Source organism: Camelus dromedarius, chromosome 5, assembly GCF_036321535.1.
Source record: "Camelus dromedarius isolate mCamDro1 chromosome 5, mCamDro1.pat, whole genome shotgun sequence".
In the NCBI taxonomy this organism is placed as follows: domain Eukaryota; kingdom Metazoa; phylum Chordata; class Mammalia; order Artiodactyla; family Camelidae; genus Camelus; species Camelus dromedarius.
Genome location: NC_087440.1, coordinates 3,437,147 through 3,452,817, shown reverse-complemented (window position 1 = coordinate 3,452,817; position 15,671 = coordinate 3,437,147). Strand labels below are relative to the sequence as shown.

General features: G+C 42.4%; 1 protein-coding gene and 1 non-coding gene across 9 annotated transcripts in view; one reads left to right on the top strand and one right to left on the bottom strand.

Moving 5' to 3' along the window:
• MAP2K5 (mitogen-activated protein kinase kinase 5) overlaps positions 1 to 13,171 on the bottom strand; it is a 235,775-nt gene extending 222,604 nt beyond the window's left edge. For 2 of the 8 annotated variants that reach the window (XM_064485500.1, XM_064485499.1), the window contains exons 1-2: positions 12,411 to 13,165; positions 6,263 to 6,311 (exon numbers count right to left, since the gene is read on the bottom strand). In XM_064485500.1, coding sequence (XP_064341570.1) covers positions 6,263 to 6,311; positions 12,411 to 12,545 — 184 coding nt within the window. In that variant the 5' untranslated portion in view covers positions 12,546 to 13,165. Of the gene's footprint in view, positions 1 to 6,262; positions 6,312 to 12,410 lie in introns of all 8 variants that reach the window. The other 6 variants (XM_064485502.1, XM_064485501.1, XM_064485498.1 and 3 more) reach the window with 6 other exon arrangements.
• On the top strand, positions 8,357 to 8,461 carry LOC116153784 (U6 spliceosomal RNA). The gene has a single exon (XR_004137663.1). It is a non-coding gene; the product is annotated as a U6 spliceosomal RNA (small nuclear RNA).
• Positions 13,172 to 15,671: the final 2,500 nt, after the last annotated feature.

Below are 15,671 nucleotides of genomic sequence, written 5' to 3'. Positions count from 1 at the left end.
TTTGGAGTGTAGTGACCGCACTTAACTTCTAAAAGGATCACTTTGGCTGCTGTGTGGAAAAGAGGCCATGTGGGGCAAAAGCAGAAACAGGGAGACCAGTTAGGCAACCACCGTCCTAGCCTAGGTGAGAGGGGCTGGTGGCCTAAAACGGGCTGAGGTTTTGAGCAGTCATCACATGCTGGATGTATCTTAAAGGCAGAGCTAACCAGATTTACTGATGGATGCGCTCTGGACGGCTTGTCCACGTTACTTCATTCCTTTAAGCAGCCGTGCATTCCAGAAACACATGTTGAGAGTATACTATGTACCAGGTACTACACTGGGTTTCTAGGGATTCAAAAAGGAGCAGCACCGTCTCTGCCCTCAAGGAACAACTGGCCTTGTGCTTAGGTAAGACTTAAACCTCTTAATGCTCACGTGAAATAGCCAGACTACTAACACCTACTCCTACTAACAAATACTTTCCTAAGACTAAAAAAGATTTGTACTTTTCACATCGACACTATGAAATTTGAATAAATTAAAGCTCTCTTCAAATCATCTCAGATTCGAGGTACACAATTCTTAGGTGTTATATAATTTGTAGACTCAGTGTATGTCTACTGTTAATTACAATTTTCATTAACCTACCCAGCTTTATTTACAGGCAACCGGTTATCTTTTACATATGCTATAGCTTAAGCAGATAAAACTTCATTTTTCCCAGAATTTTTCCAGAAACTCACAAAACAACTGAAAAAGATTCCATTCAATGAGAAATGAGTATAAAATAATCACCATTGAAGAAAAACAAATAAAATAAAGATTTATCCTATAGTCATATTTTCTGAACCAAAATTCAGACATGATTTGATGAGTGTGAAGATATTTAAGAGGGCCACAGACCAAAAGATGTGAAGTCTGAGCATCATGGAAAAGCAGGGCCATATGGCATTTATAGATATAAGTCAGCATTTGTCTACATAGGCTTAAAACGCCATCTTTCAAGTCACCAGTAAGATCTTACTATCCAGCAACACGAGCCCAACAGTCATTTTACAGCAGTGGCGTCTTGTCTAGAGAAAGTCCAGGGAAAGGAACACATGTAACAGACACGCACAGGAAACTCATTAATGGGCACAGTGGATTTCCGTCACCTCATGTGTTGGTGTACTCATTAATCTGCTAATAAAACTGTGCAAATCAGCAGGGGCCTTTGGGCCCACAGCATATGGAAGGCCACCACATGCAAACATACAAGATATTCTATGGTTATGGAATTTAGCTGCATCTTGGAAGTGTTCTCACATTTGGGAAAAGACAAATTAGTCAATAACCAGTGTGGAGTCAACTGTCTATCTGCTTGAAAAATAAAGTTGGCTCCCCTTCTGACTCCTCCTTTCACCAAAATAAAATGAAGATGGCACAAGAATTTTTTTAAAAATCTTCTGTGTAATAAAAATGCATGCTGTTTTACAAAATAAAAAAATCTACACAAATACATATTTATAACATACTTAAAGTGCATGTTTACTTAACCCTATTAAAGTGGAAAGAAAAGAGAATATGAATGAATGTTTTTTCAACATCTTGGAATGTGGAAGACCTTTCTAAGCATGACATAAATTGAGAAGTCACAAAGGAAAATAGGATAAATCTGACCATGTGAAAACTTAAAACTTCTCCATGGGGGAAAAAAAAAATGAGAAAAAAAGACCAAAACAAGCTGAAAGGAAAGGCAATAAACTAAACAAGAAGATTTATAATACATAAGACAAAGGGCCAATTTTCTTAATATTGGAAAGCTCTTAAATCAACTACAAAAAGACAATCTAATAGAAAAATGAGCAAAGGTGATAAATAGTTCACAGAAATTAAATACAAATGACCAAAATATAAATGAAAACATGCTCAAGCTCATTTATAATTGAAGAAACACAAAATAAAACAATAATAGAATAATCCTTTTCCACATATCAAACGGACATCAACTGAAGTCTGCTGGTACCCAGAGCTGGTGAGAGTAGAGGGAAGTGGGCATTCTCAAACACTGCTTGTGGGAATGCAAACCGGTCCTAACTTTCGAGGAGCAATATGGAAATAGCTATTAAGATGTAAAAGACGGATACTCTTCATTTCAGTAGTTCTAAATCCTAGAAATTTTATCCTACAAACACATTTCTACAATGTGGAAAACCATAAGACAATGCTGTTGACTGCAGCATTTTTTCTTTCTAATACTACCGAAAAACTGGTAACAACTTAAACTTAAAACTGGTCCATCAATAGGTTAAATAAAGTTATAGTCACAGAATTAAGTATAATGTAATCATCCAAAAGAATGAAGTTGATTTGTGCACACTGATGCTGGAAAGACTCCCAACATATACTATTGAGCGGGGGCAGAGGAAACTGGTTGCAATGTAGTGTATATCATGTATGAAAAGCTTTCTGTAAGGACAGAGAAGAAACTGTTAACTAGTGAATTGGGGAAATGAGGACTTTTACTTCTTGCTTTATTTCAATACTGCTTGAATTTTTAAAAAATATCTATACTTTCTCAACTAAAAAAAAAAATCAGACACTGTATGTTGAAAAGTAGTACTTTCATTTGTATTCTTGTTGTAAGAGGAAGAGGATTTAAAAGTGGTAAAAAGAAATTTAGGGCCATCAGTCCAATAGGTAACTTTGGCACAAACAGGCCTCCCTCCCCCATTCACCTCTAACCCCCCTTGGAAACACCACTCCCAGGGACAGAAATAAGAAAGCACAGAGCCACCACAGACCCTCTGCCCCCTCGGGACATGGGGCCCAGCCAAATGCGGGAAAATTTGAAGCTGAAGCCTGAATTGTCCACCACCAACCAATTATATCCCACACCCGGGCAACTGCACAAATAATTCTTAAAGAGCAAATTACTTACTTAGCTTTAGGTTACATGCATTTTATAATTCTCTTTTGAATACCGATATATATAATATTTTATTCTATTCAACAAGAGTGTTCCTACAAGGCACGAAGTTAAGAACAGTCAACCCTTGTTATCCACGAGGGATTGGCTCCAGGACCCCCCTGTGGACAGGACACCAAAATCTGTGGATGATCAAGTCCCTTATATACAATGTTGGTCCTTGGGATCTCCAGGTTCTGCAGCCACAAATCAGGCGGATATAGAACCTATGGAAATGAGAGGGCCAACTGTCCTAAGGGCGCAGGAGTGAAACAAAAGATGGTCCCTGTCACGAAGTCATTCAACACCTAGTGAGGAAGGGGAACTCCCACACAGCCAACCAGATGGCAGGCCCAACAGGCTACCTCCTCTAGGAAAGTGCCCGGAGATTAACCACACCTGGGGGATCAGAGGTTTCACTGAAGAGATGGCATTTCTCAGAACTGAATGATCAGTAAGGTTACCTGATCTTTCCCCTCTTTTCCACTTACTCAACTCCCTCGTTTTCCCTACGTTTATGTAAAACAGGTGAATTTGACACTGTCCTTTCTCTTGTTGCTTAATTCAAATTACTAAATGTAATACCACCTCTTTGGTATAAGAAGTCAATTAGTGTTAGGTACACTTAGCAGTATTAAATCTATTACCATAAATATCTTTGGTTAAACTTTTATTTATTCAAGAGTTGTTTCAAAATATCATAAACCACCAAAAGAGCTCAGAAAGTTCAGTAAATTAGCTTACAAACTACATCTGTCCAATTATTTCTTATACATAGATCTCATTTATTAGTGCGGATCTTTGGTATAGAAAATAAGGCCACCCTAGAACAATCATGAAAAAAAGCCAGTCTAAGATTTTAAGTCTGTAATAGAAAGTACATGAAAATGTAAGCACAAAAAACAAACAGCTATCATTATTTTGTCTCTCTGTATTTTTTATCTTAATCTTTCCACCTAAAACTGGTCTGGATGCAGATGGTACAGCACTTGCTGAGGGAAAAAAAGGAAAGCGATCTTCTAAGAAGTTAAACCTAGGAGTTTAAACATTTTTTCTGTTAGGTTCAAGTATACTTTTCAGTGTTAGTTACCACAAATATTTCTTTAAACAAAGTTTTATTTATTCAAGAGTTGTTCCATCATACCCATAAACTGTAAGCCGCAAACCACACTTGACACATGTCACAGGCTTTCAACACGCTAGGTTTTAGAGAGTGCAAGTCTGACATCAGACAGAGCTGTGTTTAGATACGGGCTCCACCGCTTCCTACCTGACCACCTTCAGCAATCTTCTGAGCTTCGGTTTCTTCACAGGTACACTTGCCCTACCTCGCAGAGTTGCTGCCAAGATTAGCAACAGTCCAACTAAATCATCTAGTACCTCGCCTGGCCATCAACAGATGATAGCTAAAATGATCGGTATCACTCCCATGAACCCCAGCTCTGGAAGCCAGTACAGCACAGGCATATCGAGCCACTGTGAGGGACCCAGAAAGCAAGAAGTACAAAGTACAAGTTGTTTTCTTTTTCTTTTTTTTTTTTTTGGCCATGCTTAAAAACAATCAGAATACACGATTTCAAGAATTATGACAACTCTCAGACCAAGTCTCAACTGCGGCTGAGAACCTACACGTGAGAACTTCCTCTTTACCACTTACTAGCCGTGAGGCTCGAGCGAGTGGCTCAGCGGAGATGTCCTCTCCTCGGAGCTAGCAACCGTCCTTCCAAGGACTTCCTGGGGGCCTTGTGAAGCTTAAATTAAATGAGATCACCCACGGAACTCTCTCTACCCCGCAACTGCCAACAGGAAGCGCTCCAAATGTTAACTCTCAGACTGTCCATGAAATCCCTGGCACCCCCAAGGAGTTACCGCAAGGGGTCTGAGAAGCTTGCAACACTACTATGTATTCCAGATATACAGCCTATTTTTCAATAGTATATGGAGTCCAGTGTGGCTAATAAAATACTAATTATGTTAAGAATTCTACTCAAGTAGCTTTTAAAACCAGGAGATGATTGTTGAAGAATATTCAACAGCGAATAGGAAACAGCAATAGAGAAATACATAAAGTAACAAGTGTGCTCATTGAGCCAACTTTTCCCCCATTCTAGCCCAAGTCTACTTTCCAGGGGAAACCACCAGAAAGCACTGCTGGGGGCACTTTTCAGATCCCTGTCTCTCAGTATACACATGAAGTTGGAAGGAGGAGGCGGGATTAAATATTTTACAAAATGGGATCATACCACAGATAGTTTGTTTAATTCAATAATATATCATGAATATATTTCCATGTCAATGTTTAAAATCCTCATTCTTTTTAGCCACTGCTTAATGCTTCAGACTACGGATAAATAATTAACCCACTACTGTAGGCATTTAGCTGACCTCTTGTTTTTTGCTATCAAAAATACTTCTACCAATGAACAACTTTGGCTGAGGGGCATTCAACACATGCGTAAGTAGTATTTCTGTTGGACAGCTTCCTAAAAGTGGATGTGCTCAAAGGTTTTGAACATTTTATATTTTGTTAAGGATCGCCAAACTGCCCTCTAAGAGAACATAAATAAAAGAGGGGACACTGTACTCTGTCTTTAACCATTTGCTTAAAAAACTAGAACAAAAAATATACAATCATGTGGAGAAATGGTACATTTTGCTTCATAGAAACGTGGCCCACATTAAAAAAAAAAAAAAAAAAAAAACAGGGACCACAGTTACAAATACTTACTTTATCCTTCTTAACACCAGACCCCTGTGCTACTGACTAACTTAACAATACTCAGCCCCTGACCAACCTGGACTGGTTTTCTAGTACGCCCTGCCCTTACCCCAGTCCCCAAGCCAGTTGGTCTGGTGGGGCGTGGGGAAGGCTCAAGACCTGAAGTGTTTCCGTCATCATTTAAAAGCCGTGCCAAGTCCCACTAACACAGAATTATTCCAGGCAACGTTCACTTAAAAGCTCTACTCTGTTGCTGTTTTAAAGCAGCAAAGGATTAAAATCTTTTAATCAATAATCGTTGGCCTACAGGTAGTTTACACGCTTCATTTCGTCCAACAATATTATTACGGTGAAGAGCAAGAGCAGATAAAGGTCACGTTGGTAATTAAAGCTGTATTATAGAAATACGCACACCCAAGATACGATTACATAAGAAAGTATTGCTCGGTCCAGTATCATCATTAAACTTGCATTAATTTATAAATATTTAAATGTACCGTATGATGATCATAAATAATCTGCTTTTGTCAGTCTCTAAAGTAATGCAACCCATAAACCCTTTGAAAAGTTACTGCAGAAAGAAACAGTCAAGAAAGTGTACGAGCCAGACTTACATTCAAATGCTGTGGTTGTTGCTTCAGGCAGAACCTGGCCTATCACATCCTAAACAAAGAAGGAATAAAGAAACACAATTAGCCATCTTCTTTATTGCTAACATGTGGCAAATCCTAGAGGAAATATGAGAACCTGGGAGAGATTTTCTGAAATGCTGGTGTAAACTGTAAAAACATTAGCTCATAATCACACTTAGCCCAGCAATCTAAGTCCAGAGTTTAAATCTCTATTCTGGAGTTTAAATCTCTATTTGGGGCGGGAGGGGGGAAGAGGGTCTTTAAAAAATCCTTCCTACTTTGTATTAGTAACATAATGTTTTACTCTCAACAGTGAAGACAAATATACTGTTGTGTATTTACAAAAAAAAAAAAAAAATAGGTTTCTTCTATGGGAGGCTGTAGGAAGAAGGTACTGTTAGTAGAAAAGGAGGTCTGGGGAGTTGGCCTGGGTTTGAATCTCAGCTCTGCACTGTGTGACTGGAAACAAATTACTCAACCTCTCAGAGCCTGAATTTGATTATCCTCCAATATAGGTCTAGTAATGCTTACAGAGGTAATGTAAAAAGTATTAAGTAATGTAATAAACATGAGCTACACTGGCAACATTCAAAAAACTTGCTTCTTTTTTTTAATTGAAGAATAGTTAGATTACAATGTGTCAATTTCCAGTGTATAACACATTGCTTCAGTCATATGTGAATATACATATATTCATTTTCATATTCTTTTTCACCATAAGCTACTATAAGATATCCAATATAGTTCCCTGTGCTATACAGTATAATCTTGTTTATCTATTTTATACTTACCAATAAGTATCTGCAAATCTCAAACTTTCAATTTATGTCTTGATATGTAACTACCAACACCTGGCCTTGCACTCACAGTGGGAAGACTTCAAAAAGACAAGTTTCCATGGATATAAATCGATAATACTACATTTAATAGAAACAATTCTCATCAACCTTTACTTTTGAGCAACTGAAAAACATATTTACTGACACCGAAATAAAGTTAATCTAGCCTACAAGAAAAGAGTTTACGTGCATATACAATCTGGTATCAATGTTTAAATGAACCTATAAAGTTGAAAACACTTGAAAAACAGTCTGCAGGGACAGCTTAATTAAAGAGGCACAGAGCACTGTTGACAAATAGTTCTGGAGAAAGTGACCCTCCCCCATGTCCGGTCCAACCCAAGTGGCCTGCAAGCCTCACTGCTCTGGGGGAGCTCTGCCAGTATGTCCCTCCTGGGCTGCGCCAGAACTGTCGCCAGGCAGCCTGGGGACAAAGCTGCCTGCAGTATTTCTCAGCAGGGAGCCCAGAGCCCTCCTTACCAGGGCACTTAGAGGAGTGGCGGCTTCAACTTCCTTCTAAAGGTGGCCTTTTAGAAGCTTTTGCTGCAGTGGCAATTTGCATAATAGCCTTGTCTCTACAGTGCTTTTTTATTTTTTTACATAAATCTGTGTATATAGAATTGATCAAAGGGAACTATCTTAGGCAACCTTTACTCATTAGAGCCAAAAGAGATTTTTTTTTTTTTTCCTTCTGGCTCTAGGATTAGCAAATGAAACACCAACCTTTTGAGGAAATGTTTGTAAAAGATTCTAGTGCTGAAAAAAATTCTTTCTACCTACTTGTAGGCAAAAAGTGTGTAATGACAGGTAAATGAAAACTGCAGAGCGAGCATGGAAAACATAGGCAGCCAGTGTAAGGCCTAAGAGTGTGGACAGGAGCCAGAATGCTGGGGTTAGACCGTGGCTCTGCCACTCAGTCACTGGATGGCTGAATCTCTCTGTGCCTCAGTTTCCTTCTGTGTAAAATGAGATCATAACTGTTCCTACCTTGTAGGACTAAGGAGTTAATATTTGCAAAGTGTTTACAAGACTGTCTAACGCATGGTAAGTATTAACGTCTATTAAATAAATAAAACTAGTCACTGATGACTGGAACATTACAAATCTTACTGCACAATGAAACTCACATGTTTCAGCACCTGACAATGAGTAAAGGATGGTCTCTGGTTCAGTTACTTCATCATTCCAAAGCATGTACTGAGGACTAGCCAGTATTGGTTTAAAAAAAAGGTGGGGTGTGCTCACTTCAGCAGCACATATACTAAAATTGGAATGATACAGAGATTAGCATGGCCCCTGCACAAGGATGACATGCAAATTCATGGAAGTGTTCCATTTTTTTTTAAAAAAGGGGGGGAGTACCCTCCACTTCCCCAATCCTCCAAGTCTAAGTTATCACTGCTTATTTTCCGACAACCAATCTTTTATTTATTTATTTTTTTTTTGAAGGGGGTACTGGGAATTGAACCAGGACCACATGCATGCTAAGCACACACTCTACCACTGAGCTGGACCCGCCCTGCTCCAGACAACCAATCTTGAGATGTGAACCCTACAGCATTAGCCAACTAACTTAGGATCCTTCCTACTTGTGAATAGCAGACCCCATGGAACAGCAAATGTCTAGTAACTAGCCTGAAAACCCTGCCAGGCTGCAAGGGCATCCTTTGCCCATCAACATAAACAAGGAGCCACACCTACTTTACAGCTAGTGTCGGGGGAAAGAGAAAGAAAAAGCAAATCTGATTGAGAGAATCATGAGAATCACATGAACACTACCGACCATCTTGTTCCGTCAAAGCAAATAAAGTGGGGCTATCATAACGACAAAGGGCTAAAAAGTTTGAAAGCCACTCTCTACTGGTCTTTTCTAAGCAGGCACATTTAATTTTACGTGTATTTGCTAGCTGTATTTTAAGTGATGATTTATTTCAAAACGACCCTGTCTTATTCTCAACATTTTACTTTACCCTAAAGAAGGTTTCAAAAGAAAACGGGAGTTTATGTCTCTTGATGATGATCTTTTCTTGATCCTTTTCTTCTCCTTCCTTGCAGTAAATCAGTCAAAGAAATGGCAAACCAAAAACATAAATGAGCAGCTACAACGTGCCAGGAGAATAAAGATCATAAATTCTTGACTTTAGGAAGATTGTAATCTGTAACAAGGGTAAAGACAAACCTAAAAGACTAACTATTCAGAGCACTTACAGTACAAGAAAAGGGCCAGACAAAAGACATAAATGAGCAAACAGTAGTTTGTAACTCAGGAGGCAGCAAAAGCACAGTCCCGGTTTAGACAGAAACTTCACAGATGAGGGGAAATCTGGGCTGGGAGCTGGGAGAGAGGATTCAAGCAGCAAGATCTCCTGCACAGTCTTCCCCAGACTGGAAGCTGTGTCACCAAGGAAGAAGAGAAACACAGAAAGCTCAAAAACCAAAGCCCAAATGCCTCTGCCCACGAAGACCAGCGAGGCCTCCTTCACACCACAGCCAGTCCCTCATCATTCAGATGAAGGACACAGGGCTGGAGAAACCCAGGGCCCTGCCCCAGGGCGTCCGAGCCACTGGGTGGAGCTGTGATCTGAGCCCTCAGCTGCTGACTCCAAGTCCACAACACCTCAGCTACAGCTAACTCGGGGACTACAGACTGCTTCTGGCTTCTGCGTCTGGTTCCACCACAAACCAGCTGTGTGGCTTCGGCATTTTCCCCGTCCGGGGTTCAAGCTTCCTCACTTGAAAACTGGAGTGAGGAGAGTGATCTCAGATGCAGGGGAACATTCCGGGTTTCACCTGGCTTTAAATTTTAAGGTTCCAAGCCAAAGATGCTGAGATGCACCTGTTGGTCTTTTGCCAATTTCCTGATGACGAGATCAGGTAAACCTGGAGAAGAGACGGCAGGAGTCTTCCAGGATTTGAGCTCACGGTTCAAAGAACTTGACAGACAGCATGGCACCTGCTGTCATGAGCCCTTCATCAGGTCTGCCCAACATAACAAGTCCCACCTGGGTTTACCTGACCAAGCACGTGTGAATGCTCTAGACGGTGTGACCACTCGTGCAAAGTTTACTTTTAGGCCAGTCATCCGTGAGCCAAGGTACAAGAGAGCTGCACGAGAAGCAGAAGGCCAGGCCGTGGCCCTTCTGCTGCGTAACAGCAGAGCACTTACCACGCAAGGTCGCTGCGAGTGCTTTATGCGTATCAACTCCAGGAGTTCCCAGAACTCAATGAGATAGGCACTATTATTATTCCCTAAACCTTTTTTTTCCTTCTAACAGATGAAGAAACTGAAATACAGAAGACACTTGCCCAGATGAGCCTGGTAAGGCTTGCAATCTAAACCCAGTCCGCCTGGCTCCAGAGTTTGTGTTTTTCATCACTGTACCATTCCACTTAAAATAATGCCTTTTGTTGCCTCAAACGAGTAAAGTGCAAGAAAGCTCATGTCTCTTCTCATCAGGGACACAATCTCACTTACTCCTTACAAGTCTTTGAGGCAGGTCTCATTATCCCTAATTTACAAGTAAGGAAACTGAGACTCGGAGAGGTAGAATGATTTGCCTATTTAGCGGGATGGCTTGCAATTAAAACTCAACTTTCTTGATTCAAAACCTGTCATGCTGTCCACAAAACCGTAACGGCATATAACCTCTTTAAAGCTCCCCTTACACAAATATTTTAGGGTCCCATGGAGCATCAGAAACAGAGAGGAAACAGAGGTGTGCACCTCCTCCAGAAGTTTACAATCTAGTGGAGGAGACAGACAAAATTAGCACAAAACCCATGTACTTGGCTGCAGGAACAGAGAAGAGGGGCGTGTAACCAAGGCCAACTGAGAGGAAAAGTGAAGCTGGGCTTTGAAGGACAGATAGGAGTTGTCCAACTGAAGAAAGAGGCCAACTAGAGATGGCCTGGGCGCCTGAGAGAACTCAAGGTTAATTCTACGTACCTGGAGCACAGGATGCTCAAGGGAGTGTAGTGAGAGATGAAGCTGGTGCCAGACAGGCACCAGCCAATCCAGATGTGCCCAGAGGACCATGCCAAGGAATTCGGGCCTTACCATGAAGCGAGATCCACGTGCGTGTGAGTGTGTGGAGAGCTCCAGATACAGAGAGAAGGATGGCATATGTGTACAAGATTGGAGGCTGCTGGTTTACTCCAGCCTCTGCACTCCTGGCCCAGACACCCAAAAATGCGTGTGGTCTGGGTGCTCAGTAACATCCAGAACTCAAATTGAGGGTACAAGGATCAAATTTTGATTGAGTAACCTATCACAATCAACAACCACATCACAGATCCTCCTCTTCCCCAAAATGTCCACCTTATCCTGCAGGGAAGCACCACTCTAGATCTGGTACTTGCAACGCGATCCTTGGTACATCAGCTCTGCCTTTGATAGCTCAGTGATTCAGTACAAAAAATGGGCACAATGCACTCTGTCTCAAGTAAACGCTAAAAGATATGACGTGGCGCGGCAGCGTGTGGGAATAAACACGAAGTAAAGTAAGGAAATCTGAGCTCTGGTACTGACTCTCCCACTCAAAAGCAACATGGCTTTGGAAAAGCCATTTCACCTCACTGCTTCTCCGTAACCATCTGCAAACAAAAAAAGATCAGAGGGCTCAAAAGGCCACCTCCAAGGTTATACTCAACTGTAACACACCATGATTTTCTCTGAAATACATTCTGAATATTTATTATGAAAGTCAGACTATATTTTTGACTCTTAAGATGCACATTTCCCCTTCTATTTTAACATCCCTGAAACTGGGTTTTGTACAATGTGTGGCATGTCACAGATAATCTTTCTTAGTGGTATATAAAATATCTTAAAACCTATGACATCTTAGGTTTGCTGAAATATGATTGATTAGAGTTGCCCTGTTTCCCTTTCCCACTAGTCACCAACTTCAGGGAACTCAGTAGAAACATGGCTGGATTCTGGCCAGGGGCATTCCACAAAACACTTGAGAAAAACTCTCTTCTAGATTCAGCATTTTGTATCCCAATTAGTTGCTTCTATGTGTTATGTCCCAGTCCAGTCTGTGAGCTCTTTGAGGGCAGGGGTTCAGCCCGATTCACCTCTACTCCCCCAGGGACCTGCACATTTATCAGACTTCTGTCCATGCAAATAATCGATGTTTGTGGCTGAAGCAATAAAACTGCCCCAACATGAGGCCAGCATGTCCACTAGCTCAGGCCACCAAGGTAAGATTCAATGATCAAGGTGCTGACTACCCCACAAATCCCTGCGCGCCCCTCGCTGCGACTGGCACACTGAGATTAGCACTCACCAGCACATCCCTGAAGAGTAGCTGCGGCCCGGAGTGCACTGTCCAGTCCACCGCTCCACTATTTGGAATCTTGATGCGAATCACCAGCACCTGGTTCTCCATGGCATGGAAGGGACCAAGGACCAGCCACAGCATTACAGGTTAAAAGGGCTCACATCCTGGTAGGGGGTACCCACTGGCCCCTGGTTAGGCGGGGGCTCCAAGAGGTGACAAGGGGACCGAGGGTCCGAAGACAGAGAGGGAGGGGCAGCGAAGAGACGAGGTGGTCCGGAAGCGGCCCGCAGGCCCCCAGCCAGGCCCTGGCTGTGTGGGGCGGAGGGATGTCTCCCCGGGAGCGTGGACGGGGCGAGGGGCAGGAGCCAGTAAGAACTAGCGGAGATCAGAAGGTTCTGGAGTTAGGAAGAGGGCAAACCGGATCGTGCAGCAATCCGCCGTCTGTGTGGGCGTGAGGAGACGGCACAGAGAAGACTCCCCGTTTGGGGGAGACAGCGGCAGGTGTCCACTCCTCCTTAGAAGGAGCGGGGGGGTCCCCGACTTGAGGGGACTCAGTCTGGGGCTGTTCGGCAGGAGCCCTGGGGCCGCGGGAAAGCCGAGGGGCGCCCTCAGCAGGAGGGTCGGGAGAGGGTCCTCGGCCCCAACCCTGAGCCAGAGTGCGCGGCGCGCGCGGTTCAGCCGTGGGCACCCGAGGCCGTGCGTCCCGGCGGCGGCGGCGGCGGCGGCGGCAGCGGCGGCGGCGGCAGGAGGGGGAAGGCGACGGTGCGGACACTGTTACTCCGGAACCAAAACGCGCAGCGCCGGAACCCCGGGAGCCAGCGAGGGGACCCGCCTCCCGCGGCGCCATGTTGGAAGAGGGCAGCGCCTGGCCATGCCCGCCCCCGCCCCGCCCCGCCCCTGGGAGGGCGGGGCCCGAGGGAGGGGACCGGCCGGGCTGCTCGTTCCCGAGACCGCCGCCGCCAAGTGACCGCCCGCGGCCACCGAGTGACGACCCTTTCCTTTCCCGACCCTCATTAAAGTCAGCGAGGTGAAAACATCTGACAAACGAAGGAGGAAACGGAACGAGGGCAGGGATCCTCCAAAAGCCGATTGGTGGCTTCAGATGCGTACGGTTTGCCTTTACAGAAGGCTGAGAGGATGGAACGGCAGCTCTCCTTTATCCCTGCTTGTCAGGTCCTGCACCTAAATGTTCGTGGGGGTTTGTGCATCAAATCATCAAGAGCACGGGTGCCTTTTTCTTTTCCTTCTTCCAAGTCACAGATCCAGAGGTCATCATCTTTCTCCCACACGAGCAAAGCGAGTATGGATTTTTTCAGTAAGGTCCTTCATCCCACCGTTGCCCTAAAATAGTAAACAGCCCCCTATTTAAAAGCAACAGTAAATAAGTCCAGTGGAGTTTAACTGCCTGGGGACAGCTGCAGTAGTGGCATCGTCTTTTCTTATTAAACCGTTGCAAAAAATATCCGGTCTAGTCCATAAATTGTCAACTAGATAGCCATGTTTACCTAATCAGTGATGTCACAGGCAGTAGCAATAACCCTTGGTTATTTTTAAGTGACTTGTTAACCTCAGATTTTTAAATGTATAATTTTGTTGATCTATGATGTAGAAGTTTGTTTACAAATTGCAACTCGTGGGTTCGTCCTTTATCTCTAAGAAAATTGCACATACCGCTTTACTTTGAGGGACTGAATTTTGCATAAATTCGCTGCGGGATGAGTGTCATTTTTCTCTCTAATAGTCAAATAGTTGATAAATATGAGAAAAAATAATTTAAATATTGGTCAGTTTGGGTATAATACCAATTTTTTCTGCATATTTTTTCTGCCTGCTTTCGTTTTATATTTAATTTGAAAGTCCATTGTAGAAGACAAATTATCTTTTCAGTTATTGTAAATTAATGGCTTAGGTAGGAATTCATTTAGTCAGATCCTCCATATAGTGTAGGAATTGCCCCTTTCCACCTGCACTTCAGTCCTGTGAAAAATAAGCCATCTGCTCAAGGTCCCCGTGCACTTTTTATTGCAAGTTCATTTCCTATTATTTGAGAAAATAGACCACAAAACTAGAGATTTTCCATGAAGCCTGATTTATTAAAATGGCTTTTTTATTCATAGTACTATGGGGAAAATCAACTCAATTTGTACTTTTAATTCTTTTGGACATATACCCACAAGTAGAATTGCTGAATCATATAATAATTCCGTTTTTCACCTGTTTGAGGAGCTGCCATTTTCCACAATGGCCACTCTATTTTGCATTCCCACCAATAGCCCAAGGGTTCCAGTTTCTCCACATCTTCACCAACAATTGTTATTCTCTGTATTTTTGCTAGAAGCCATCCTAGTGGGTGTGAGGTGATACCTGATTGTGGTTTTGATTTGCATTTCCCTAGTGATCAGTGATGTTCACTATCTTTTCCTATGTTTGTTGGCCATTTGTTTATCTTCTTTGGAGAATTGTCTATTCAAGTCCTTTGCCCATTTTTAGTTGGGTGATATATCTTTTTTGTTGCAAAGTGATTTTTTAATGAGAAAAACTAACATTTTAGTGTTACACCTTCAGAGAATTCATCTTGTTTTACCATCCTAACCAAGTGATGAAGGTTAACATCACCAGTGATAAGTCAATTTGATGTTGCATGCTCTCTGATTTGATGCAGTAGGAATGGCACTTAACCTCTGTGGTCTTCTTCCCAAAACTCATAACCCCAAACTAATTAGGAGAAAATGTCAGACAAACCCAAATTGAGGGATATTCTCCAAGATACCTCACAAGTACTCTTCAAAACTGTCAAGATCATTAAAAAAAAAGAAACTGTCACAGACCTGAGGAGACTACAAAAGATACAAGAGACATGATGATTAAATGTAATGGATCGCCAATGAAATCCTGAAACAGAAAAAGGACAGTGATGAAAAACTGGTGAAATCCAAATAAAGTCTGGAGTTTTGTTAGTAATAAGGTACCAGTGTTGACTTCCTAGTTTCGATATGTGTACACTGATTATGTAAGATGCTAATGTTAGGGGAATCTGGGTGAGGGTACTTGGGAACTCTCTGTACTGTATTGCAACTTTTCTGTAAAACTAAAATTATTGCAAAATTAAAACCTTTTTTAAACTGCCTTGCATTTTGACACATTTACAATAATGTCTGCGGTTCAGTGGAAGTCTATAATGGTTGTTGTCTCAGTCTGGACGGTGGTGATGGTGGTGGTGGTGGTGGTGGTGGTGGAGGAAAGGCAAAGGTGCAATTGAGACTCAGG